This window comes from Colius striatus, chromosome 2 (genome assembly GCF_028858725.1).
Source record: "Colius striatus isolate bColStr4 chromosome 2, bColStr4.1.hap1, whole genome shotgun sequence".
NCBI classification, from domain to species: domain Eukaryota; kingdom Metazoa; phylum Chordata; class Aves; order Coliiformes; family Coliidae; genus Colius; species Colius striatus.
Genome location: NC_084760.1, coordinates 40095365 through 40121636, shown reverse-complemented (window position 1 = coordinate 40121636; position 26272 = coordinate 40095365). Strand labels below are relative to the sequence as shown.

The window sequence follows — 26272 nt, the reverse complement described above, 5'->3', positions numbered from 1 at the left end:
TTTACCAAGGGTCAAATACAAAATCCCTTAGTTGATCGTGACTTATTCATTTTGTATTCATAAAACTATTTGGTGAATGTCAGTCAGGCTTGATAAAACTTCCAGGTTGAAATCTTGGGGTCTGGAATAGTCTCAGGATTGCCCACAGGATGTGTGCAGCTGCAGCCCATGAGCCTTTGTACTGGCTTTGCAGTGCCTCTTCCAGACCAAGTAGACCTTGGTTTCTGATGGGAATATTGAGTGATGTGGTCTGTCCTACTTCATGGACACGTACCTACTAGAGACAAGGTTTCATTTCACCTCAGACTTTGAACAGTCAAACAGGATAGTTTTTATGTGCCAATGTGAATAAATGCCATTGAGACTTTTCTTTACAAGTTGAGTTTTTATCTGATTTTTCTAGTGTCTCATTACAAGTTTCTCAGGAGAAGTCCTTTCTTTGTTGAAATCTTAGGGAATTTTGCCATTGCCTTCAAAAAAACCCACAAACCCTAGGGCCTGACTTTGTGTTGTTGAGTCTGCATAACAGAAGTCTTCCTTGGGAAGAAAGTTTCTCCAAGTGAATCAGCTACAAGTGCTTTTCAGAGTCAGTGATGGCTGGTACTTAAAACTGTGTGTTTGTAAATATGCAATTGCAAGAGTAGAAACTCATGATGTCTGTTTTCAGAAAGTTGAATGTCAGTCATTCCTTTCTGACCTTTTTGGTGTTGTTCTGTCTTTGTCCGTAGAACTCATATGTTTCACTCTTCAAATTTATGTTCATTTTATCCTTCATTTTTTTTTTGTTTTTTTTAGGACCCAATGTTGTCTTCCAGTGTGAAAGCACCTCAGAGACCCACTATCCAAGTTTGACTGTAGCGTGGAGGCAGGGTGGCCAGCCCTGCTCACATATCTCTGACACAATCCTTTTGCTTCGTTTGAACGTTAGATCCAGTCAAGAAATTAGGTTTTTGTTGGGTTTTCTTATAATCTACACTTGCAGTTGATTTGTGAAAGCAGAAAGGATAGTGGGTCTTTGTGTGGCTTTCACTGCTGTTCATTCTTGTTCCCCTTAGTATTTTTCTTTGGTATTGATAATGGTAGACCATTAGCATGCATATCAAGTTATCGTTTGCATGGTGGGATTGCAGACACACAAAGACCCACTATTTGCACAGTTTATCTGAGATGTTTGGAATGGGCAGTTGTGTTCTTTTAATGTTGTAATGTACGTACTTTGCAGAATTAAAATGTTCGCAGATTACTGTTCTAATGGACTTGATTTAATCTCTTACTTGTTGAGGTTTTAAGATTGGCAGCCTGTAAGGCTCATCCAGAAAACAAACCCTACCTGTCTCTGCTGCTGATAGTCACTGTGATTACAAACATGCTACGAGAACAGAGATTTAGATCTGGTGTAGACCATCCAGCCTCTTAATACCCTTTTTGACTGGGGAAAGAGCTACTAAGCAAAGACTGGAGGATGTTTTAATTTTGTTTTCCTTCCTTCACAGTAGTACTAGAGCAGGAATTCAGGTTCTTTTGGCTGGATGCATCCCATCCCTAACTGACCTTCTTTGTTTAAATACTTTGTTCCAATAATTCACATTTGCTTTCAGTTTTAGCAAACAGCAGACACATACCTGCACAGCCTCTGTGCTACTTGGCCATTTCCCTGCCCCTTTTCTTGGTTAAATAGTGAATGGTACCGAGTAGTGTTTTTATCTGGCTCAGTCTGCAGTGACTTGCAAGTAAATACTATCTGAAAGCTACTGCTCTTCTTTCTGTTAAAGAAAATAGCAGCCTAATCCGTGAGTAACCTCCAGAAAGAAATATTGCCAGAAAAGAAACACTAACAGACACCTGGAGCTGAAGGCAGAGCCTTTGGATGTAGAGGTGGGACTGCGCTCCTCAGCTCAAGAGTGGTCCTTAAAGGTGCAGTTACAGCATGTCAGCAGTACGGTACAGTGAGGGTGCCCACCGCTTTGTATTAGTTTGGAGGGAGGGAGGGACCAGGACTTCAGGACTATAAACTTGATACCCCTTTAAAAAAAAGGATTCATTTAATAGAAGACTGCTTTTCTGATAAAATAGTTCTGTGCTCCTGTAACAACAGGAGAGATCTGGTAGACATGGTATTTAATCTAGTTGGTTTCCTGAACTTGGTTACGAAACAGCAACAGTCACTTATGCAATCAGAAATGTTTACAAAACACTGCTTGTTTACTCTCTATATTATCTATATCTGAATGTTTTAAAGGTACTATCAGGAAAAGGTTAGTCCAGTTGCAGAGATGTAAAAGCCTTTCTCCAAAATTTCTCTAGAAAGAGTGGGATGTTATGTATTTAATGTATTGAATCAAATAATGTATGTGTGCCCTTTAGTTCAGAGATGTGTCTTTTGTGCAATACAGACTACAGCAATGTGCCTACATAAAGCTACAAATGGATTTTTATTCTGGATGTATTTTGTCTAATATTTTGTTACAGAATGAAATGATGTTATTGTAAGCAAATGATGAATGTGCTAGGTAATTCCTAAAGTATTCTAGCTGACTTGATTTCCTTAATGAAACTACATTATAAGGATTTCTACTAAAACATATTAATCACTCTGAATTGCCTTCTCTGAATTTCAGACTTTGAAGACCTGTTTAATACAGGCTGAAGTGTGTTGTGCTACACTGGTGGCATCGAGCAGGCATGTACTGTGGCCTAATAATTAGGTGGTCTTATAAATTTTCCCATTTCTAAAAGACACCGTTAACCTGTGGGGTTTGAGCCAAACTGACTTCCCAATGTTTAGCCACAGTTTTCCTGGAATGCCAAATTGCTACTAATTGTAGTGGAAAAATTAAAAATAACTTCACATGTTATCTAGGATGTTCTAGGAAACAGTTACTTGGCTCTTTCCAAAAACAACTGGCATTCTATCCATTTTTTTAACTGATACAATTGGAGATTAATGTAGTATTAGGTGAAGTTTCACCCCATGGCCCTGTGATTTGGTATGTAGATAGGAGCACTGATTATTACTGAAACACCTACCCCACAGTTTGAACTGATGAGTATTGAAATGAAGCATTTTGGGCCTTCACAGTTCCCTTCTCATGTTTCGGTATTGCCTGACTGCCCTCTAAATTCTCAAACTGTGATAACAACGATAATAAATACTACTACTACGCCTTAGTAATGCTGATTGAAAGAGACATAGTCCCTGCCTTCAGTATTTATCTGTACTGCAAAAGTCTGCCTAAATCAACTCAAGCAGTGTCACCAGAAAGCTTTGCTCTCCTGCCCACTCTGGTGCAGAAAGAATTATATGTGTACCTCAGACCATGGATAGGACAGACTGTCTGAGGAGGTATTTAAGGCAAGATCATTTAAAAAAAACAGTGGTCTGTATCTCTGAAGACGTGTAGCTGATAGAAATTGGGTTTAAATCAGACTTTTTCTTTGAAAAAATGTTACTTTTCCTCTGTATGTGTGCAGTTGATGGAACAACTCCCTTGTTGATGGAACAACACGGAGCTGGGTTCAGCTGTTACACCAGGCGCATAGGCACCATCCCTTATTTGGGTGAAAAAGGTTGGCTTTGGAACTAAGGACGAGGTGGAAAATAGAGGGTTTTTGTTGAACTGATGGTCCCCAATGTAGAGCTGAGAGTTTAAGTGCTGCTTAGAGCCACACAAGGTTAACAGTTAAAACTGAAGGCAACCAGGAAAGCAAAATGTGATGTTGTCTGCAGGGCAGAACTTGCCTAATATTGTTTCCTGTGGGCCAGCAGAGAATAGGGGCCTCCTATTGCAACTGAGGCTAAGAAGGTAAACTATGCTGTCAGTGCACAAAAACAGGTACTGAAATGCTTCCTAATTTTGTAACTGTCTACTTTGCATAACAGACTAACAACCAGGGTCAGTTACGTTACAGTGGAGTGTGACGGGCATGAAGCTCCATCAGAAGTCTCACACACTAATAGCTGACACCTCTCCTACAAGTCATTGTGTGTTTCTGCCACCTCAGTGCTTGGACAGGTCGAGTCCCTGTGTGATGTTCTTGAGTTGGGTTGAAACACCTGTAAATAAGTCTGCTAGTAGGAATGCGACAAACCTTGGCCTGTAGCTGTGTGGGAGCTACTGCAGGGCCACGCTGCTTCGATGTAATGAACAAATAAAACTGCTGCCTAATGGTGTGTGCTGCCTTAAAATCTCTTCTGTTCTTTTCAAGCTAGAGTGTCAGAGTGTCAGTGTTTGAGGGTGACTGTTAAGACATGCATATGCAGGCTGTGCTTAGCATGAGGCAATTGTTCATCTTTGTTTTTAAACAAAGTTGTAAGATAACTATGCAAATGTATTTTATTAAAGGGACACATGAAAGGATCTAGTTTGTCTGTGGTTTTTTTTGTTCATCTGGGGAGGACTTTTTTCTATGTGAACAGCTTGGTGTGAGCGACTTGGCTTTGCTTTTTACCTCTTGAAAATCGAATAATACATTTCTTCTTTTGTAGCCGAGAGAGAGTATACTGCATTTACTGATTAGGGGAGACTGGATAAAAGGTTGTAGTATTTTTCCCGGGGCCTGATGGAAAGCAGCTTTCCCACAGCAGCAAACTCTTCTGGATTAATTCCTTTCATGGGTTTGGGTAGGCACAGAGGCTGCTGACAGCTGCAGGCAGCCACAGGGGTAGTTGCAAGTGAGTTAGCCTTACATGTGCCAGCACAGACTGTAAATTGACCACGAGTGATGTCCTGTGATACCATCAGTCTGTTCTCTGGCTGTATGAAAGGGACTATTTCAATGCCAGCCCAGGGTACTTAAGGTGAAATGGAATCTTTTCTGTGGTAGCCTGGGAAAGTAGAGGCTGGCTAATACTGGAAAAGAAACACCTTATCTGCTTTCTCCATCTTTATCAACTGGCTTGAGCTAAAAAACCCAAACAAAAATAAAGTTACAAACCCAGGAACTAACCAACCTCCCCCCAAACCCCACACAACCCTGAACCAAGCTTTTTCCTTACAGATGTGATTTATTCAGGTGATCTCTACCCCTGAGCAGTCTTCTCTGGTGACCCAAAGCAGTGATGCCTTTGGTATAGACAGATCCTTCAGGGCAAGTGCTCATGTTTGGGGCTTAAAATGTCTTTTCAGAGCTATTATTCTGACTTCCATTGTTCATTGGGGAGTGGAGGGGGGAAGGTTCCTTGGGGAAGGAAACAAAGACCTCTGCCCAAGCATATCTGGGCACCTTGGAAAGTATTTATCTGTCAGCTTTTTACCTCCATTCCATGCAATTGGCTTTTAAGTGAAGAATTTAAATTCACTTATTTTTCTAACAAGGAAAAAAGATATTTTTTCTTAAATGTTGCTGATTCTCTTTCCTGCTTCTTTCATTGGAGGTTTTCTCTCCTTCAGAAAGTGCCATTCTTACCCACTGTGCACCCTTGAATCCAAAATATGTCAGTGACTGGAAAGGTTTTCTCCCCAGCCCCTCATGTTTTTCAGGCATTTGGATCTCCTGCAGAGTAGATTATATTTCACATGTGAAACTCAATGGTTTTTCATGCAGGGTTGGTTATGTTAGTAGGAAGAAAGTATTTCATGGCTAGGTATGTTTGGAGAGGGAAGTATAATGTTAACCACAACTATGGGATTTCCTGTTTATAAACTTGCCAGCTTGTTTTGCTCTGCTCCTGTGAGACAGCCTATTCCTCATCTTGGAGAGCAGGATTTAGCACAGAAGGCATCACAGGGGCAGGAGGCATCACTCTTGCTACGCTCTAAATTTCAAAGGTTCTGGACACCCACTGTGTGCTGCATCAGGTGTTCTGAGGGGGGAGGCATGGTCACTCCCTACAACTACCTGAAAGGAGATTGTAGTGAAGTGAGAGTTGATCTCTTCTCCCAAGTCACAAGTGATAGGACAAGAGGAAATGGCCTCAAGTTATGTCAGGGGAGGCTTAGATTGGAGATGAGGAAGAACTTTTTCCCTGAGAGGGTTGTCAGACATTGGCAGAGGCTGCGCAGGGAGGTGGTAGAGTCACCATCCCTGGAGATACCGCAAAGCCGTGTAGCTGAGGGACATGGGTTAGTGATGGGCTTGGCAGTGTGAGGTTAGTGGTTGGACTTGGTGATCCTAAAGGTCTTTTCCAACCAAAATGATTTTATGATTCTCCTCAGAGAGCTGGGAAGATCATGCCCCAGACTGTCTGACCCCTGCTCTGGATGGCAGGTGGGCTGGTTTGCCCTCCAAAGGTAAAGTAAACCTAAAAAGAAATGTAGTGAACAGACCGAGGTGAGCCCCAGTGTGGGCAGCTGAGATTCCCCTCTGCAAGTGCCCCCCAAAACCCCACAGCCTTTCGGGAGCTGTATGGGGAACTTGAGACGAAGCTTCGCAGACAGAAGCCAAACCAGCAGGTTCTGGCTGCCAGAACAGGCTGTTTTACTGCTTCCACACATATTCCTGGCTTTTAAAAGAAAACTACTGTTTTCTTTTTCTCCCTTGGAATTTGTTTGCTGCCAAGGTGGGAGCTGGGAGTCAGTAAGTGCCAGCGTTGATGCAAGGAAAGGAGGGAACGGGAAAGTGGGAGGAGAATAAGTTAGAGATAGAGGTCTGCCCTTTCCATGCTATGGAGCCCATGGGTTGTGATGGCCACGTTGGAAATACGTTGACTAAGGCACTTGGTTGGTTGTTTTGTTGCCTGTTTCGTTTGCCTTTCTTCCCTTCAGATTCAAATGCCTGAATTCACCTTCTGAAATCAGATGTGTGTCTGGTGTAGTATGTTTGTAGGCCACTGTCATCAGACCCATCAAAATTTGGAGCACTTATTTAAATCTCTAAAATATATCCCTTCATCCCAAAAGCTGACAGTCCAAGCAGGAGGTTAGCACAGGAGCTGGTTAATTTAACTGCATTTTTGTATGTGATAATGAGCTCATAAGCCAAATCTATTTTAGGTGCATAACAAAAGGCCCGTTTTCCTTTGGGTGTTTGCTTCAACAGCATGAGACAAACGCAGATCCCGGCATGTGGGTTGTGCCAGGAGCAAAAAGCAAGGAGAGCTTCCACTTGTCCCTGCTTTTGTTGCAAGAGCAAAGATGTCAAAGCTGAGACTTTCAAATCTGGATACATAAAGCGTGTGCAAGCCCATGATTAGCCTTAAATGTTATGTCCTAGGAGGCAGGTGTGCTTAAACTCAGCCCCATACAGGCTAAACAATGGCACTGTGATGTCAGCCACAGTCTGCCTTGGTGGGTTGAGATACCAGCCTTCACTGGAATCACTTTGATCTGTGACTTTAGTCCTTTCTCCTCTACTTGTGGCCTGAACTTTGGGAATAGCTAAGGCCAGAAGCAGCACAGCCACGAGAGCTGCAGTCCCAGAACTCTTGGTCAAAAGCAGCATTTTTCCAAATCTTGTCAGAAAGCTGAAGACCTGTGATCTTTTACTGAAAACTCCTAATTTTAAATCTAGCTACTGCCTTTACTGTTTCACTTCTTTGAGTTGTTGGTTTGGGGGTTCCCCATTAAAATACTTTGAATAGTGTCATAGAACTCCATTTGGCAACTGCTTGTTTGCGTTTTGCTGGAGCATGCTGCTCCTTCAGTGCAGCCTGATGCCTGTCCAGCAGGAAGCACACAAGCCTGGGGGATTCCCACTAGGCCACTGTCACATCAAGTTTGGACAAGTTTTTTGTGTTTTTTGTTGTTTTTTTTTTTTTCCCCCTCCAGACTTACTACTAACTGGTTTTCATTTCATTATTTAGAGCAGCTTTCCCATATACAGCTCTATATATTGGCAGTGAGTAGAATAAAGCCACATTCTAGTGCCCTGGATGTGCGAGAATGACAAGGGTGGCACGGCCCTTCGCACTGAGGCCACGCACCCTTTCACAACACCTGTAAACCTTCAGAAAGTATCGTTCCTCTGGAGTTGCCAGACCTACATGAGTCCCTGTGGTGTCCTCTCTGCTATCCTGCAAACTCCACAGCTCACCTTGTGTTAAAAGCCGATGCCATCACATCAAGCGATAGCTGTATGTTCTCAAATGCTCTGTAGTTGGTTTCTTCCTTTCCCCCACCCTCTGCTACATTTCAGTGCTCTGCCGGCATGTGCTGGCTGACAGAGGGATCAGAGTTGGGCTTTCTGTGCTCTCCTTTACCCATCTAAATGCATTCACCACTTTGGTTTTACTAGTTTTTGCTTCGGTTACTACATTTGAAACACTGTTGGTGTGTACTAACATGTACAGTAGAGAAAAAGCAGAGTGAAGCTGCTGGGTCTGCATGTTACCACAGAGGATTTGGGGTCTGTGTCACTGAAGGTCTTTGTGTGTTCCTCTGCATGACTTTGGTTATTCGTACTTGATACACAAAAATAATTCAACATATGTCAGACTCGTTTGGTTCTAAAAGAGGAAACAAAATAAGTTGTGGAACTGGAACGTTACACTTTAGAACTTCACATGTTTCTGCTGATGGTTTCTGTCATCAATTAATAAGCGAGACAGAGTACTTTAGTAATGGGGTGGGGATTAAAGTTGCACAGTCCTAAGTCAGCCAGATACGTTTTATATGACTTCATCTCACAAAAGACATTGCATAAGGTAAGAGAAAATCACACTTTTGAAACAGTATGGCAGAAGAGGAGAAGGGATGAGTGAAATCAAGGCAAATGGGGCGGCAGGAGGCCAGGAGTTCTTACTCTGCATCACAGTATAAGCTCAAGAAGAGATACAAAGGTGACAGAGTAGGAAATGACCTAAAGCAGGGAGGGGGTTGGTCATTACATCACTCAGTTTTGCAACGTGCTGCTGCTGGGAACAGGGTTTTACCACTGCCTGTATTGTCTGAGCCACAGGCTGTTGTATGTTGCTGCAATTTTGTTAATTCATCAGCTGTGATGGCCTGGGTGGGATCTAAACTGCTGACTTGCTTCTTGTAGGGTGTGCTGACCTCCAGAGCCTCGACACCATGCAGCCCATGGAAAGGAAGAGGCAGGGCTACATTCATGAGCTCATTCAGACAGAAGAAAGGTATATGGATGATCTCCAGCTCGTCTTAGAGGTGAGATGTCTTGGATGGGAAAATGCACCTGGAAAAATAACTCTGCCTATTGAATGGTAACAATAAAGGGATTCTTCCAAGTCATGAAATGCTGGAGGAGGAAAGGTGTGTGAGCACCTCCCTTTTAGCAAATGTTACGTGGTTGTCTACCAGGCAAACCCATCACGATGTGGAAGCCATTGTACTCCAAGGACCTTCCTGTTTCCCAGATCCTGTTCTTAGGTGTTTGGGCTCACTGTGAAGGTGATGGGCTGGGCGGGAGTGTCTACGAAAGGGGCACAGGCTCATGACAGAAGCACTGTAAAAGCTCATTGTCTGCTTTTCTGGAAGCAAGAGTACCTCACTAAGGCAGGGCAGGAACTGGCCAGCATTACGGAGTCAGAGACATCTGACTTGACCTCTCTATATAAAGCACTGAATTAAGAAGTTGTTCAAGGTGTTCAATCAACTGAGTTACACAGGTATTCATTGTGCCATGCGGAGGAGCTGTGCTGAGGGCCCCTGGGAGCAGCTGTAGTTCTGCATGCAGGTTGGCTATGGTGCTCCAGGTCTGGAGATAAGGTGTGATGCAGGACTTGGGTGCAGCAGTTGGCTCTGAAATGATGGGAATACTCTTCTGCTGAAGCATGAGCCCACAGGCCCCAGGGCTCATCCCTGCTTCACTAGTGGTGATGTTGGCACAAAGCCACGTGCATAGGAGCAATGGCAGCCGCTCTGACAAGAGCAGCAAGGAATTGCCTTTAACTTCTGACAAACTGGCCACTGAGCATTCCAAAATGGCAACAGCACTGCCAGGCTGAACAAGAGACCCAGCTGCTGTTGTCTCTGAAGAACTGGTCACCTTTCTGATTTATTTGACTGCAGGTTTTCCAGAAACCGATGGCTGATTCGGGCTGTCTCACAGAGGGGGAAATGGGGCTCATCTTTGTTAACTGGAAGGAACTCATCATGTCAAATACAAAGTTACTGAAGTGAGTAATTACCCACATTTTTATGTTTTCCTCTTCATCTTTAGTCTCTTGTTCCTTTCCCCAGGAAGTTTTCTGGTTTTACAGTAAATATTTCTGTCCCTGATAATTATTTCCTGTGCCTGCGTGGATTCAGAACAGCTAAATGCCTTCAGACTACCTGACAAAGAAGTTGTTACAAGGAGGGCGGGGGGGGATAAGCAGCAAGGACAGATGCACATTTGCTGTAATACCTCTGAAACAGAGCCTACACAAAAGCATGTGAGCAGGAGGCATTTGTTCCTCCCAGTTCATAGACTAATAGAATGGGAGGGCTGGAAGAGACCTCTAGAGATTGTCTAGTCCAACCCCCCTGCAGAAGCAGGTTCTCTGCAAAGCAACCTTCTATTCTCCAACAGTCAACGTTGGGAGAGACAAAGTGGCTAATCATTTGCTGAAGTGTGGTGCTTTGTCCCAGAAACCTCCAGGGAGAGTGTCAGTCCCACAGCCCCCACCAGGCAGATGGTTCAGCTCAGCTCCGTGTGCTGCTCAGGCCAGACCCCGCACTGCCTGGAAGCGCTGCAGGAGGGAACTCACCCCACAGGCTTGAGGCCTTTCAGATAGGGATGATGTTAGGATCTCAGTTTAGCCCTCGCAGGCTTGGCAGTAAAGTTGGATGTCCATTTCTTTCCTCTTCAGAGCACTGCGAGTGCGTAAGAAGACAGGAGGAGAGAAGATGCCAGTGCAGATGATCGGGGACATTTTGTCGGCTGAGCTGTCTCACATGCAGGCCTACATCCGCTTCTGCAGCTGCCAGCTCAACGGAGCCTCCTTGCTGCAGCACAAAACCGATGAAGATGCCGATTTTAAAGACTACTTAAAGGTATCTTATTCAATAGCTTTTGTGCTATCTCCTTTCCTCCACGACAGGAGCCGTTCTAACCACCGTTGACCAGATCAAAATAACCTGGAAAAGTAAAATCTTTCAAAAAATAGCTGAGAACCTTCCAATCACACAGCTGCAGAATCACAGAATGGTCCACCAAAATCAGGTCATGCAGGAACATGTCCACACAGGTTTTGAAAGCCTCCAGAGGAGACTCCACACCCTCTTCCACAGGAAAGCCCGTGCCAGGGCTCCCTCACCTGAACAGTAAAAAACTTTTTCCTTAAGTGGAACATTTTGCGTTCCAGCTTTTGTCCATTACTCCTTGTGCTGTCACTGGACACTACAGAAAAAAGTGCTGCCCCATCCTCTTGACATACATCTTTCAAATACTTGTAAATATTAATGAGGTCCCCCCTCAGTCTCCTCCAGACTAAACAGCCCCAGTTCCCGCAGCCTTTCCTCATAAGGAAGATGTTCCAGTCCCCTGATCATCTCGGTGGCCCTGAGCTGGACTCTCTCCAGCACTAACCTGTCCCTCTTGAGCTGAGGAGCCCAGAACTGGACACAGGACTCCAGATGAGGCCTCACCAGGGCAGAGGGAAGGGGGAGAGGAACCTCCCTTGACCTGCTGGCCACACTCTTCTTGATGCATCCCAGGATGCCATTGGCCTTCTTGGCCACGAGGGCACATTGCTGGCTCATATTTAGCTTATTATCAGTCAGGACTCCCAGGTCTCTCTCTGCAGAGCTGCTCTTCAGCACTTTGACCCCAGCCTGTACTGGTGCATGGGGTTGTTCCTTCCCAGGTGCAGGACTCTGCACTTGTCCTTGTTGAACCTCATGAGGTTCTTCTCTGCCCAGCTTTTATACCACTCAAGGTTACTCTAGGTTACTGTACATTCCGAGGTTACTCGGTGGTGACCATGGTTAATGTTCTGCAAGCTTTTTATTGATGTACCAATCCCTCTCTCTAGCTATTTATTCCTCCATTTCCCCTTCTGTTGCTCATTACTCCAGTGTAACATGAACCCTGAAAGAAATAAGTTCCTTATTTATGATTATTCCTTATTTATTTCCAACCCCTACCATTCTATGATTCTATGGTTTATGTCATACTGCAGCTGATGCGGCGGCTTGGAGGCCATGAAAGGAGAAATGCCAGAAATGTCGACGTTGGGCAGTTTTTTTCTTTCATTGCTTTGGGGCTTTTTTTCAAGCTGAGTGAAGCCTGTAATGCCAAAATAAAAGCTGGAGCCATTTGGAATTTAACGATTCTGCACGAACAATGACCCTACAGCTTATGCTGGCAAAATGTCAGCTTTCCTGTTTGTTCTAGGTACAAAGTATTGTATTTGCTTACCAAAAAGTCTTAAGATTTCCTGGAATGCCTGGAAAAATCATAGAATCATAGAATGGTAGGTTTGGACAGGACCTTTAGAGATCATCTAGTCCAACCCCCCTGCAGAAGCAGGTTCACCTGGATCAGGTCACACAGGAACATGTCTAAGGAAGTCTTGAAAATTTCCAGAGAAGGAGACTCCACACTCTCCCTGTGCAGCCTGTGCCAGGGCTCAAAATAAATCTGATCAGCCAGTTTTCAGTGTGGTGAGGCAACTGTTTCTTGATGAGTAACACAGTGTCTCTGGGTTACACCACAGAAACTCGCCTTCGACCCTCGCTGCAAAGGAATGCCCCTCTCCAGCTTCCTCCTGAAACCTATGCAAAGGATAACCCGCTACCCTCTGCTCATCAAGAGCGTGAGTACCCTCAGCAAGGTTTTGTAGGTGAATGCTTTTCAGTTTGATCTTGATAGCAATAGCCAAAATAAAAAGGGCCTTGTCCTTTTATGGGAATTTCTCTGAGAGCGTGGATAAGTAGGACCTGTGCTGATCTCTGTTTTGATCTTTTCTCCTCTTTTTTGACCTGTGCCAGATTCTAGAGAACACTCCAGAAAACCACCCCGACCACAGTAACCTGAAGCTGGCCTTGGAGCGTGCAGAGGAGCTGTGCTCCCAGGTTAACGAAGGGGTGCGTGAGAAGGAGAACTCGGACAGGCTGGAGTGGATCCAGACCCACGTGCAGTGTGAGGGGCTCGCTGAGGTACCACATGCTCCACACACCAGGCCTTTCCCCTGCGTTGCAGGGGGGCTGGGGAAGGGGAGAGGAGGGGAGAGGAGGGCAGACCTTGGTGATGGAACATGATCTACTGCTGAGCTCTTTGGCAGAGAAGTATTGTATGAAATTCTGCTCATAGCCATACTAAGGTGATGAACTCTGCTTTTTGCATGATTTTGGTTGTGAGGAAATCTTGACTTATCAGCTGAAAACCGATACCATTTAAACCATTAAAGGAACAAAAATAACTGCTCTCAGCAGCTCTGCTCGTGCTGCCGCTGGACTAAGTCAGGTGCTCGTGTGTGGGATTTCACTTGGTGTGTGTTTCCCAGGGTTTCCCTCACACAGAAAGGGGACAGAAGCCCTCAGTGCCAGATCCTCAGAGACATGCGTGATTCAGGCTCCCATACCTTTTGGGACAGCCTTCAAAATGAGGTGTGGGACAGTTCTCCCCTGGCTGTGTAAGAAGCCCAGGAGGCCTGACCTAGTTCCATCACCAAGTGTGCACTCATGACAGTGACCTGACTGCAGAGTCTGCAGGCTCCTCTTAGACACAGCTTCTGAACAGCAGACAAATGGCCGTGAGGTCAATGCCTTCATCCCATCAGACATCTGTGTGTGTCCTTGGTAAAGTTTAAATATACTTCAGGCTGGGTGTAGTGCTGATGCCATGGACAATCATAAACCAGTTACCCTTCTCTTGTAACTAAAATCACTAAATGAAACAGAAGAGTGTTTTGAGCAGCTTGAGCCATCTCCAATGTGAAGAGGAGCGGGAACTCCTGCTTGCTGCAGCTGCTGCTAATGGGTTTTGTCTCTCCTAGCAACCCGTGTTCAACTCCCTCACAAACTGCTTGGGCCCACGGAAGCTCCTGCACAGTGGCAAGCTGTACAAGGCTAAGAGTAGTAAGGAGCTGTATGGCTTCCTGTTCAATGACTTCCTCCTGCTCACCTACATGGTCAAACAGTTTGTATCTTCCGGCTCCGATAAACTGTTCAGCCCCAAATCCAACTCCCAGTTCAAAATGTACAAAATGGTGAGTGCATCAAGGTGCCCTGTGGTCCTGTTGATACAAGGGGATGAGGGATGATGGGGAATGCTGTTCTCCCTGCTGGGATCAGTTGCCTGGCCCCATCTGATGGTTTAGTGTCACACAGGCCCATCCTGGCAGCCAGCAGGTACGAATGGCCTTGGCTTATTCCCCAGAGAAGGACGGGCTTCTATCTCCTGGTTCAATAAACGCTTTTGTCTGCTTTGAGCTGAAAGGGCAGAAACAGCATCCTGCCTGAGCAGCTGAGTGGAATGTTCAGGAGCAGGAGCCTTGACTTAAGTTTGTACGAAGTCCTACCTTTACAAGACAATACCTGTCCTCCTTTAGAAAACAGTAAAAGGTGCAAAACTTTAGTCTCTGTGTCCACACACTGCATGTTCTTAAGATGCTGGGGCTGGGGAGATAAGTTTCAGTATCAGGGTTGCTTTCCAGAAGGGAACCAGTTTCTCAGGATTTCCAATCTCCAAACCACAGCTCTGCTTACCCTGTCCTGCCCCTTTCACATCTGGTGTATCGCCAGAGCAGTTTTCTCTCAGTCCTCTGTCCCGTCCTTCACCTGGAGATCTGATTGTTCATCCTGTGTCCTATGACCGTCATTTTCCCTGTAGTAGAACAACGCATTAAACATCTTTGTAGTGTTTCTTGTCAGGGTGCTGCTGCCACAGTGATGTTTGCTTTTCTTCCAGCCCATTTTCCTTAACGAAGTCCTAGTGAAGTTGCCCACAGACCCTTCCAGTGATGAGCCAGTTTTCCACATATCCCACATTGACAGAGTTTACACTCTTAAAACTGACAACATCAACGAGCGGTGAGTCCTGGCAGTGCAGACCTGAGCTGAAGCTCGCTGGCCATGGCTGCAGGCTGTTGGCAGTCAGTAGACAACGGGGGCTCCCAGTTCAATAACAGGGTTTAGTCTCTCGGTCAGGAGATAAACCCCTTTGACTCTCATTTGAGTTACAAGTTTCCTCTGATCTTATTCTGCTTGTGCAGCAAGCTCTTGCAGAGAAATCCAGACACATCTACGACTCCTCCATGGTACAGCCGTGTAGAAGAATAGAGATGCAAAGTCCCACATCCCGTAGGATTCTTCCCAGTCCTGGTCAGCCTCTTGATAAACCATCAGCCTTTAATAAAACAGATCCACTTCTGTTTATTTAGGCTGATGTGGAAATGGGGCCTAAGATTAAACCCCGAAACTCCCACTGCTTTAGTCCTTGAACTGATACCTCCAAGACCCATGGGTGGGGGGAAAGAAATGGCAAAAGAGACTGGGGCAGAGCAGCTGCTACTAGCAGAATTTCCTGCCTGTGGAATGGCCCTGAACATAGGGGTTGCTCTTTACAGGACTGCCTGGGTCCAGAAAATCAAAGCAGCATCAGAGCAGTACATCGAAACTGAGAAGAAGAAACGTGAAAAGGCTTATCAAGGTACCTGCTGAGCCCTGTACTTCCCTCTCATCCACACAGACGCCTGGATAGGGCCTTTTCTGGAGGATGCCACGGTGTCTGTATAGGGTCTCCCTCTGCAGATATATTGGCAGTTTTTACAGGTGCGGCTAATCAATTTATTTCTGCCTCCTTTGCTTCCAGCTCGCTCACAGAAATCCTCAGGAATAGGGCGCCTGATGGTGCAGGTGATTGAGGCAACTGAACTAAAGGCTTGTAAGCCCAATGGTGAGTGGCAGAAAGAGCATCCAGTCCTGTCTGTTCTGGGCAATGGAGCTGGTGAACGCTCTGAAACACAAGTCTGATGAGGAGTGGTTGAGGGAGCTGGGGTTGTTTAGTCTGGAGGAGAGGAGGCTGAGGGGAGACATGATCACTCTCTACCTGAACTACCTGAATTAGGTTGTAGTGAGGTGGAGGTCAGTCTCTTCTCCCCGGTAGTGAATGACAAGACAAGAGAAAACATCCTCAAGTTGTGCCAGGGGATGTTTAGATTGGAGATGAGGAAGAACTTGTTCCCTGAGAGTTGTTAGACACTGTCACAAGCTGCCCAGGTAGTGGAGCCCCCATCCCTGGAGATATTGCAAAGCCATGTAGCTGAGGTGCTGAGGGACATGGGTTAGTGGTAGCCTTGACAGTGTGAGGGTGAGGGGGTGGACTTGATGATCTTAGAGGTCTTTTCCAACCAAAATGATTCTGTGATTCTATGATGTTTGGCCAGACATGCTGAGAGGAGTGTGGGGGTTTGGGAAACGTTCCGGTGTCAGCTACAGCTGCTGAATGGATTAGCCAGGATTTAGCTTCAGAGGACCAAGTGAAGAAGCAGCTCCAGGACATAGGGGTGGCCTGACCCACATCTCCTGGACAGCAGCAGCGCTGTGTCCAAGCAGCCTCCAGGCAGGCAGGGAGGTTTCTGTGCTGCAGAAGTGTTTCACTGCTCGTTCTGTGCTTAGGGAAGAGCAACCCGTACTGTGAAATCAGCCTGGGCTCACAGAGCTACACTACGAGGACGCTGCAGGACACCTTGAACCCCAAGTGGAACTTCAACTGCCAGTTCTTCATTAAGGATCTGTATCAGGATGTCCTGTGCATCACCATGTTTGACAGGGACCAGTTCTCACCCGATGGTAAGTGTGAACGTTTGTTTCAGGAACAGAATGGGGTTTTCTGGGACTTTGGGGTACAGAGTTCCTCACCAGCAGTTCCAAGAGCCTGTCAGTTTTATTGCTTCCTCAGAAATGATGCCTCCTTACTCAAGAGGTTCAGCAACCTCCAGAGCAAACAGTTCTGGCCAGTCAGATTCCATCCCGCTCTGGCTTTTGGATTCAATACAGAATTACTTTTTTGTCAGACTGGGGAGACAGAGGGGTTGAAAGCAAAAGTTCTCTCTCACTGTAGGTGCTAGGTTATACTTGCACAGCAACAGCTCAGTAAGCTATGAGGTTTGCTTTTTTTTCTTGGAAACTGAGCATCTTTTTGGCAGTCAGTTGCTTCCTAGAGCTCTTCAAAAAGTGAAGTGCCTTTGCGGGGCTCTGACACAGCTGATTGTTGCAGATTTGTGAGGTACATCCTCAACCCAAATTGCCCTACCTGTAACTGTAGCTCAGTTATGTGAGGTGATGGGGTTTGCCAGCCTGCTTCTCCCAGTGGGACAGCTCAGCTGAGGCTGGGGAGTTTTCACTTTGTGGTAAACCTTTTAATGCACACACACACACACACACAGCTGTTCTATATGAAATAGCCACACACACACACACACACACACACACAGAGCTGTTCTATATGAAATAGCCACTGCAAACCTACTAATTGTTCTAATTGTGGCAGTAATTGTTCAAGGTCATTGTGCTTGTGAAAAGAATGACATATAAAGCCTGATTAAAAGCTGGTTGAGACAACATAGTTGATTTTTTTTATAGTCTTTGTTTACAGATAACTTCTAAAACAGGTTCAATCCCTTAACTCTGATCTTCTACCTCTAAGACAGCACATTTGAAACTGTTTCTTCTGAAAAGGAAGTGTATTTGTAAAGCCCTTAGATCAAAGTGTGACATAAAGGCATGTTTTCCATCCTAATTCTATCGTGTTTTGGTCTTCTAAACAAAGACCCTTTCTTGTACCTGCTGGCTGATGTACATGGAGATTAAGGGCTAGTTGAAGTAGCAGCTTAGGAGCAGTGCTCTGGAACGAAACACATACCAGGCAGCATTGCTGCTTAACCTGACACTTTCAGAACCTCTCTGCTTAATGACATTTCTTTTTCACTTGCCTGACAGATTTTTTGGGTCGCACTGAAGTTCCAGTAGCAAAAATCAGAACAGAACAAGAAAGCAAAGGTCCCATGACTAAACACTTACTGCTGCATGAAGTTCCAACAGGCGAAGTCTGGGTCCGGTTTGACCTGCAGCTCTTTGACCAGAAAACACTCCTCTAAGAACACTTTTTGCTTTAATTTATGAAGGACAACTGAAGCTGACAGCCTGACCATTTTGTGGTAAAAGACTCATTGCCCCACGCTGGTTATTAAAGCAGAAGTCCCTGCTGCTTCCCTATTTCCTTGTAGTTCCTGGTTTTGTTTAGTTCTGTGCAGCATTCAAAGTTGTTGTTGATCTATGCAAACACAAATGTTTCTGTGTACACAGGACTAGAGCTCAGTGCCTTTCTATTATGTTGGAATATCTCGGGTTTGGATGCCAATGTTTCCATTTTCAGGGCCATAAAAAGTATTAAGCAGAAATGTGGCATCAAGATGTATGTATATTTTTACCACTTAGTCTAAGATACAGACTGAGGAACGGGGTAAGCTCAGCACTAGAATCATTCCGTTTGGACTCAGAAAAGTGATATCCACTGGAATCTTCCTATCTCAGGATGATAAGTTTTAAAGATTAAATGCTGAAGAAGCCTTAGCACTGGAGAAGTCTCCGAGATATTGTCTCCTCTTTATGAGTCAAGTGTGGTTCTTCACTTGACTTAGTTCTGCACTGAAAATGGTAACTGCTACTCGTTTTTTCTTTTCTGCTTCGGTCTGGTTCCTTGTTCTCTGCTGAGACAATGTGGTTGTGAGGAAGAGCTAGGAAAAAGAAAATATTTTAAATACTGTGACCCACAATAATGTGGAAAAATACTCTTCAGCTTTTGCTTCTTTCCTAAATGTAAGTTATTTGTGTACATTTCCTTGGTCTCACAGACCTCCACCTGAATCTTGAAGCTTTGACATTGCCAACGTGTATATAGAGAGAAAAAATATAAGTTTATTAATGTAATTTGTCTACAGATGTTTATTGATGCATAGTGAGTTTTTTTAAAGTATATTTTATTGTACAGGGGAATGTGAAACAATGAGAAAAACTTATAGGACTAAAAGTTTATTTCAAGTGTCAGAGGTTTGCTTGGGGGAGCTGCCACCCCACCGCGATCTGTGAAATGAGCTGGAAGCAAAACTCGTGGCATCAAATTCAGAGGTGGTTAAAAAAAAGAGAAAAATGAGTTTGTTTATAAAGGGTTTGATACATTGCAACCATTTTACTGCCTCCTTAAACTGCTCTGTTGAAAAAGCACAGCATGCCCTTCTGAGCAGCGTGGGGCTCCTGTTTTCCACGGGTGCAGCAAAACCTCTCCCTGTGAAACGGTTTCCCACGCGCCTGCCGCCTGTGCACCCTCCTGGCCTGGAGCTCAGTCAACCTCTGTTACTTTTAACAGTTTTCTGTGGTTCAGTATTTCTAATCAGAAATAAAACTAAATCTTGACAACCCTCGAGAGATTGTGTCTATGCAGGGGGAGTGTGGAGCTGCTTGAGCAAGCACAGAGAACGTCCTACCTTCAGGCTTTGTCCCAGTGCTGCTGTGCAGAGCAGTGGCAAGGAGGCAGGGAGCACACTGCAATGAGAGAGAAACTCAGTTCTGGGGCACCGACTCTGCAAGGTGCTCGACATCTTGTACAACAACACTTATCCTCTCCTCTCCCCTCATTATTTCCTGCCTTCTCTGAGCAATCAATAGGCACCTTGAAGTCTGATTTACTCCTTGCACACTGCCTCCAGGAGAAAGTCCTTTGACACGTTGTTAGTACTCTAACATTAGTTTTTGCAAATAGTACTTTGCAAGACATTCACTGCCAGAGTTCTGGTAAAGATCTGAACAAACCCAAATTATTATTTCCTTCTCCCTGCTTTCTAAGCCACTCTCCTAACTACACACAGAGCCAGGAGCACCTCCTTCTCTTCCTCCAAGACAGGCTTTGTCCTTGAATCTCAAGGTGACCTCTTCCACTTCATGCAAAATGGCAATAGCTGGCAACAGCTGTAGCTAAAATGCTGCAAGTTTTGCCATTCCCTCTGCCCACTGCTAACCTTCACATTCCTCAGAATGTGAAGTAGAGTGGTGTCAGAGGGCTGGGGATCACACTGCCTGGAAGAGGAGCTTAGCAGAATTCTGGAACTTGTCTCACCTGCTCTCAGCTCCTCTAATGCAAACACCCTATACAAAGTACAAACACTCCATCACCCTATAAACCAGAGAACATCAGCACTGGCCTGTAAGGCTGAGCTTAAGTTAAACCTCCTAAAATAGTGGTTTGAGGGCTGCTGTAGCGCTTGGAGTGGAGCTGGAAACAGCAGGAGGAGCATCTCAGACATCTCTCTGGCAGCTGGGCATCAGGATTTCCAAACCACATGGTTCAGACAGTGAATTTATTGCAGTTTGCCAGGAGACCTGGCATGGGCTCACCTGCTTTGGCAGAGGAAGTGAGGTATTTTGGAGGTGGTACCTTCTGGTGGCTGTGCCTGCGGCTGCAGTTGGCTGCAGGCCCCAGGACATCGTTGGTTCTTGCTCTCTTTGGGGTGGATGATGACTTTCTGCCTTGAAACAGAAATGAAAACTACTGCCAGTCCCTGTGACATGAAAGCTGCGGTAGCCCAGCCCAGCTTCCTGCCTGAGCTCTTTCCACACTGAGTCACTCCAGGAAATGCCTCTGTGGCCTGTTTTCCCTCTAGAAGGTAGTGTTGTCTCATAATTACTATAAAAGTGGTGGAGTAAAGCCTTGGGCCAGTAAGAGGTATAAAACTCCAGGGCAGGAGCAGGGGCTAGGGGGAAGAGAGAGTAGGCCTGGTTCAGGAGGACATTAGGCTGCTGGTTCAGTTCTTGTCACTAGGGAGCAGTTCTCCTACATGTTGAGTACTGCTGTGACAGAACCAGAGAGCTTTCAAGAGAGGTGCGTCAGAGCCCCAGGACTTTAAAAAAAATAATCATAATTTAAAATGTAAACCACTTTTGTTCTGATTCCAGCTGATCCCAAATGCATCTCTCTCAGGGCAGGACAGCTGGGGCTCCCCAGTGTTCCCAGCTGAGGGAAACATGCAAAAAAGAGCAAGGTCATGAGAGCTGGGATGGTTCAGCCTAGAGAATAGAAGGCTCAGAGAAATCTGACCAATGTGTGTGAACGTGTGATGGCAGGATACAAACATAACAGAATCATGGAATTGTTTTGGTTGGAAAAAAACCTTTAAGATCATCAAGTCCAACCCCTCACCTCACACTGCCAAGGCCACCACTAACACATGTCCTTCAGCTTTGCAGTGTCTCCAGGCATGGAGATGCCACCACCTCCCTGGGCAGCCTGGGACAGTGTCTGAGAACCGTCTCAGGGAAAAAGTTCTCCCTCTTTCCAATCTAAACTTTCCCTGGTGCAACTTGAGCCATTTCCTCTTGTCCTATCAGTCTTTGCCTCACTAAACCCCCATATCAGGGAGCTGTAGAGAGTGATGATGTCTCCCCTCAGCCTCCTCCGAATTAAACACTCCTAGTTCCCTCAGCTGCTCCTCGTCAGACTTCTTCTCTAGACCCTTCAACAGATGGTTGCCCATCCCTGGACGTGCTCCAGAACCTCAATATCCTTCTTGTTGTGAGGGGCACAGAACTGAACACACCACCTGAGATGCAGCCTCACTAGTGCCAAGTACAGGGAGACAATCACTGCCCTGGTCCTGCTGGCCACACTGTTCCTGATACAAGCCAGGATGCCATTGGCCTTCTTGGCTACCTGGGCACACTGCTGGCTCGTGTTCAGCCAGCTGTCAGCCCACAGCCCCAGGTCCTTTCCTGCTAGCAGATGTAGCCAGGCTCTTTTCAGTGGTGACCAGTGACAGGACCAGAGGAGATAGGCACAAACTGGAACACAGGAGATTACCTCTTAACATCAGGAAACGGGAACCACTTTTCTACTGTGAAGGTGACCAAGCACTGGTATAGGTTGCCCAGGGAGGTTGTGGAGTCTCCATCCCTTGAGATAACTCAAAGCCATCTGGACATGGTCCTGGCCAGCTGGCTCTAGGTGGCCTTGCTTGAGCAGGGGGAGCTGGACAAGATGACTTCCAGAGGTCCCTTCCACCCTCAACTCATCCATGGTACAAGTCTGCCCTCACTGTGCTCACAAAATCTAGAAACTAATAGCAAAAAACCCACCAAAAATAATAATAAAAAACCAACAAACCACCCAACCAAAACCAAAGCAAGTGTGAACATTAAATCCTTTCAGATCTTCCAGTAAAGTGCAGGGAATTCCCCACCAAAAGGCACTTTATCCCAAGGCTCAGCTTGACCACTGATTCTCTACCTGAATACATCCTGCTGTCCACTGCGTACCCAAAGGCATTCCCTTCACCCACACTCCTTTCTCAGGAGACATACACAATAAAGCAGAAGTCACCAGGAAATTTCAGTTTTAGCAAACACTCTGCTACACAGCCAAGCAGGAGAGGCCTCATCCACTGTAGCTGTTGTGCTGCCTCTCAATAACCACCACATGAGCTCTTACCTCTTGGGTTTGTGGACCTCACTAGCAATGTAGGCGTGGGGTATCTTCAGCCACTCAACTGCATCCAGGCGCTGCCGGCTCAAAGGCAGCAGCGGCAGTTCTGCCTTACAGAGCTCCTTCAGCTCTCTGGCAGAGCACGGTCTTCCTGACAGGGAAGTATGAAGGGCTTTGTGTGAGCATCTACTGTCACAAGCAAGGATGCCCCCCCCAGTATGAAACACTCCCAAGAGATAACAGTTGTTTAAAATACCTGTCTCACACTGCTTGACAATGCCTGTCTCAATATGTTTTCTTTGAATGACTTCCAAGAGAGGATCCCATAAAGTTGGTATTGAAACCTGTGACAGAAACAGTTATTTCATGATTACACTGCAACACAAGCACTTTGTCAGAGTCTCAAAGACAAAAGTCAGAGGTGAATGCCAGGGTACCACTGGTTAGCTTGGAAGGAGCATCAACCTTATTTTTGATGATTAAAACCATGAGGCACAGACATCAGTGGTCTGAGAAATGCCGAGCACCTCAGTTCCTCAGGCAGGCCTCACGTCGAACAACACTGCCACGAAGTTAGCCCAGAGACAGGAGATCCGATCCCCTCAGGCAGCTGATCTTGATGAACCCTGTGTGGCACAGTACCAGTTCAGTCTGCACAGCTGCTGAGGGCTCACAGCATCCAGAAGGGACTTAGAGAAATGCACCTCATGGATTTGTGTCCGAATTCCTACCTCACTCTTCTATTGGGTACCTACTTCTTTGGTGCATTTGAGTGAGCTTCTGTGAAAATCACCTGAACTGTCAGATTATTTCCTTCTACAGGGCACCCAGCCAGCTCCCCTGGGAACTCACCAACCCTCATTTGACAGGACACCTCCCACACTGCCACAAAGAATTTGAGACAAGGAAAACAAACCTCTCCTCCACCTACTGTACCTCCAAATCTGGGCTTAGTAGGGATCCAAACCATGTTCCCAGTGAAAACCATCTTCAAATACTCTTGGGCTTAAATGCAGAAAGAGCTGGGACTCATATTTGTTCAATTAATAAAACATCAGTCCCGTAGCAGCACATCAGTAACATGCTGCCTCCTCCCTATTGCCCTCCTCCTGGTTAAAGGGTGCCTGGCAACCCCAGGGTGTACAGAGCCAGCACCTTCCAGCAGTCCGTGCGCGCCGTCATGAAGAGCGGGTCGTACTCTGTTGGGTCATAATCCTCCAAAGCCACGTAGCCCTGTGGGAGCAGCAGGGAGCAGGTCAGGTCTCATGAGTTACTGGTGATAAAATGGCGATAAAGCCTTGGTAACACACAGCCAGCCACGGAGTGGACACAGCACCAGAGCTGCAGAAGAAAGGAGGCCCCAGTTTTCACGTGCTTCACCTCTGAAGGAAGGTGACTGAGGTGTAACAGGAAAATTTCTCCATCCATCTTAATTCATCATAGGCATAAATACCTAATAAATACTTGCATGAAGCATCCAGAGATAGTTACAGGCTAGAATGCTAACCAGAGCTAGGGCAGTCAAGAAAATGGAAGTAGTATTCAAGGGAAAATGTTTTGCCAGAGGGAGAGAGAGGAAAAGGGAGAGGAAGAGGTGACTGAGCCCTCAGCAGCCACAGCTGTTCACTAGTCTGCAGGATGCAAGCTCCAAGTGTAGGCTGTGATTCTGCTTTTCTGTCTACATGTGGGAGTAAAGGCCTGAGCCATACCTAACAGCCCACCTCACAACTCTGAGTTCATCAACTCTGCCTGCAACAAACTTCATTTTCAGCAGTTCAAGTTCCCTACAAGCAGTGGTACCTGGGGAACAGCAAGTACCATCACTGGATGCCAAAACCAAATAGGCTATATATATCAAGAGGCTGACCAGAGGCTGAGGTGACACATTGACCACGAGTGATGGTGAGAAAGGTGATAGATAACCATTTGTCTCCAAATCCTAATGCACTCTTCAGAGCCAATAAGCCAATACCTACCTAAATTGCATCAAAGAAAAGTTGTACCAAGGAGAAAACAAAACATACAGGAAAAAATAGAGGCCACAAGTCATGCCCTAAGAACAGACAGGACAAGCATAGAAAGGGCTTCCCCCTACTATTCTCCTTCTTACAAAACCTTGGAAATTAAGTTTTTCAGCCTTCTTGTGCAGATGACTCTCTAGGGGTTGCAGAAAGGAAGAGAGCATTCAGGCTGTGGCCCTCTACATCTCAAGCAGGCTTAAGAAAATTGTTGGTGTTTCTCTGCTCCCACCTGGTTTGTTTTTCCTTTCTAAAGCTTGCTCAGTAGCATCCAAGGCCACAAACATGTTTCAGTCGTGCTCTGCCAGCACACTGCAGTGCTGCTCTCACCCAGCTCTTGTGACAAGAGTGTGATCTCCTGCTCAGTCACAGCCTCAGGCTTTGGCTTCAGCTGACACAGCTCAAGGTTTTTTTCCCTAAAGGGTCCAGATCACAGAGGGAACCCACCACAATATGGTGTCTCACCATATTCAGGCCCCGGTACATGCTCACTGCAGCAAACAATGCTATTGTTCGTACCTGACGGTGAACCTAAACAGCCGTAAGGATTTATGTCACCATTACAGAAGTCCTTGAAAGAAGTCAGTTACAGCTAAGGCAGGTCTGAACTCCACGCTACTCAGATGAAGAGCAAATAATAGCTAAAACCCTCACCCTGTCCACAACCCTCTGCATGCGACCCTCTCCAGGACAGAAATTGACTTGTCATTGATACCTTCTTTTTACAGTAGTTCAGATAGAGAGAGTGTTGTTGTTCTTTCCTTTTCCTTATTTCTTCGCTTGACTGGCTCTCCATTTTGTCCTCAATTTTCTGCAGCAGTGGCTCTGAAACACCCTCAAGCCATTTCTTGTACAGGATCTCCTTCTTTCTCAGATTTAAGAAGTCATTGTGCTTCAAATACCTGTCCACCTCCTAAGTAAGAAATGGAAAAGAAAAAACATACAACCTATTGGCCAACCATGTTAAAGAGCTCACAGATGAAGCTCTGCAGCTTGGCTGATCTGATCTGGCTGGTGAGAGCTGCAAGGGCCCTGTTTTCCAGCCTTTCTTTCTGTTCCTCCCTCACTCCACTTCTCACCACTTGTTTCCAAGCTCTCCTTTGCACAGTCTCTGTCATTCAGACTCTTAATTTTCTAAGCTGTTGTGCAAGACCGGCAGAAAATCACTCACTTTCTACCACTGGTGAGACGAAACCATTTCAGAGCAGGGGTCTGATAAGCTCCAGACTGTGAAAGACAGGCAGCTGGAGAAGGATCTGAAGCACTGGCATTCTGCTAGATCAGATCAGAGCAGCTCTCTACCCACAGGCCCACTGTCCTCATTTAATCACAGCCACAGAATAAAAGTTAGGTGCAAACAGACAGGTAAGGCACCAAAGACAGACGATTCCTAAGCTCATATTTAGGGTCACCACTTCAGGCCTATCCTGAGGAGACTGAAAACTCTACATTTAGTTTTCCAAGAATAAAAATTGACATGTTATCACAGATTATTGATGGAGAGAAAAAAAATAGCCATGCAGGAAAGCACACAGCAAATGAAAGAAGAGATACCACTTACCCTCACAAAATAATTCTCCCTGTCCAAGATGCACTGAGCAGAAGCAATGATGTTTTGACTTCCCTCAGGTGCTGCCTATCAAAATATCAAGAAACAACATGAAGTAAAAGCAAGACTTAGAGGAGCAGTTAAAATCACCTTTGAATTCAAAGTAATGCAGCTGTGCTGTGATTAAAGGCATGTTATACCATAACCCAGCTGGTAGATTAGCACAGGCCACACATCTCCTTGGCTGCTCCTCACCATGACCCCCCCATCACTTGCTCCTTGCTCACCTGTGGCCCGATGAAGGCAACAAGAGGCATCTCTCCATACCTTCTTTTTCAATACAGACACAGCCACACTACACAAATAGCAATTAAGCTAATTAAAACCATGACAAGGCATTATGTCAAGGAAT

The 26272-nt window shown here is 45.7% G+C and overlaps 2 protein-coding genes across 5 annotated transcripts in view; one reads left to right on the top strand and one right to left on the bottom strand.

Annotated features, from left to right (window-relative positions):
* ITSN2 (intersectin 2) overlaps positions 1-19240 on the top strand; it is an 85750-nt gene extending 66510 nt beyond the window's left edge. For 3 of the 4 annotated variants that reach the window (XM_061990044.1, XM_061990042.1, XM_061990043.1), the window contains exons 29-39: positions 8920-9041; positions 9906-10012; positions 10688-10871; positions 12536-12634; positions 12810-12977; positions 13817-14029; positions 14731-14852; positions 15389-15471; positions 15634-15717; positions 16440-16613; positions 17763-19240. In XM_061990044.1, the coding sequence (XP_061846028.1) occupies positions 8920-9041; positions 9906-10012; positions 10688-10871; positions 12536-12634; positions 12810-12977; positions 13817-14029; positions 14731-14852; positions 15389-15471; positions 15634-15717; positions 16440-16613; positions 17763-17920 (1514 nt within the window). In that variant the 3' untranslated portion in view covers positions 17921-19240. Of the gene's footprint in view, positions 1-795; positions 4359-8919; positions 9042-9905; positions 10013-10687; positions 10872-12535; positions 12635-12809; positions 12978-13816; positions 14030-14730; positions 14853-15388; positions 15472-15633; positions 15718-16439; positions 16614-17762 lie in introns of those variants that run through there. The other variant, XM_061990045.1, reaches the window with a different exon arrangement.
* Positions 18772-26177, bottom strand: FAM228B (family with sequence similarity 228 member B). Its single transcript, XM_061989589.1, has 8 exons — positions 26148-26177; positions 25873-25947; positions 25027-25224; positions 23449-23526; positions 22550-22637; positions 22300-22444; positions 20214-20345; positions 18772-19364 (listed from the first exon to the last, which is right to left on the bottom strand). The coding sequence occupies exons 1-8, from the start codon at positions 26175-26177 to the stop codon at positions 19256-19258; spliced, it is 855 nt and encodes a 284-aa protein (XP_061845573.1). The 3' UTR covers positions 18772-19255.
* Between the last annotated feature and the right edge of the window lie 95 nt (positions 26178-26272).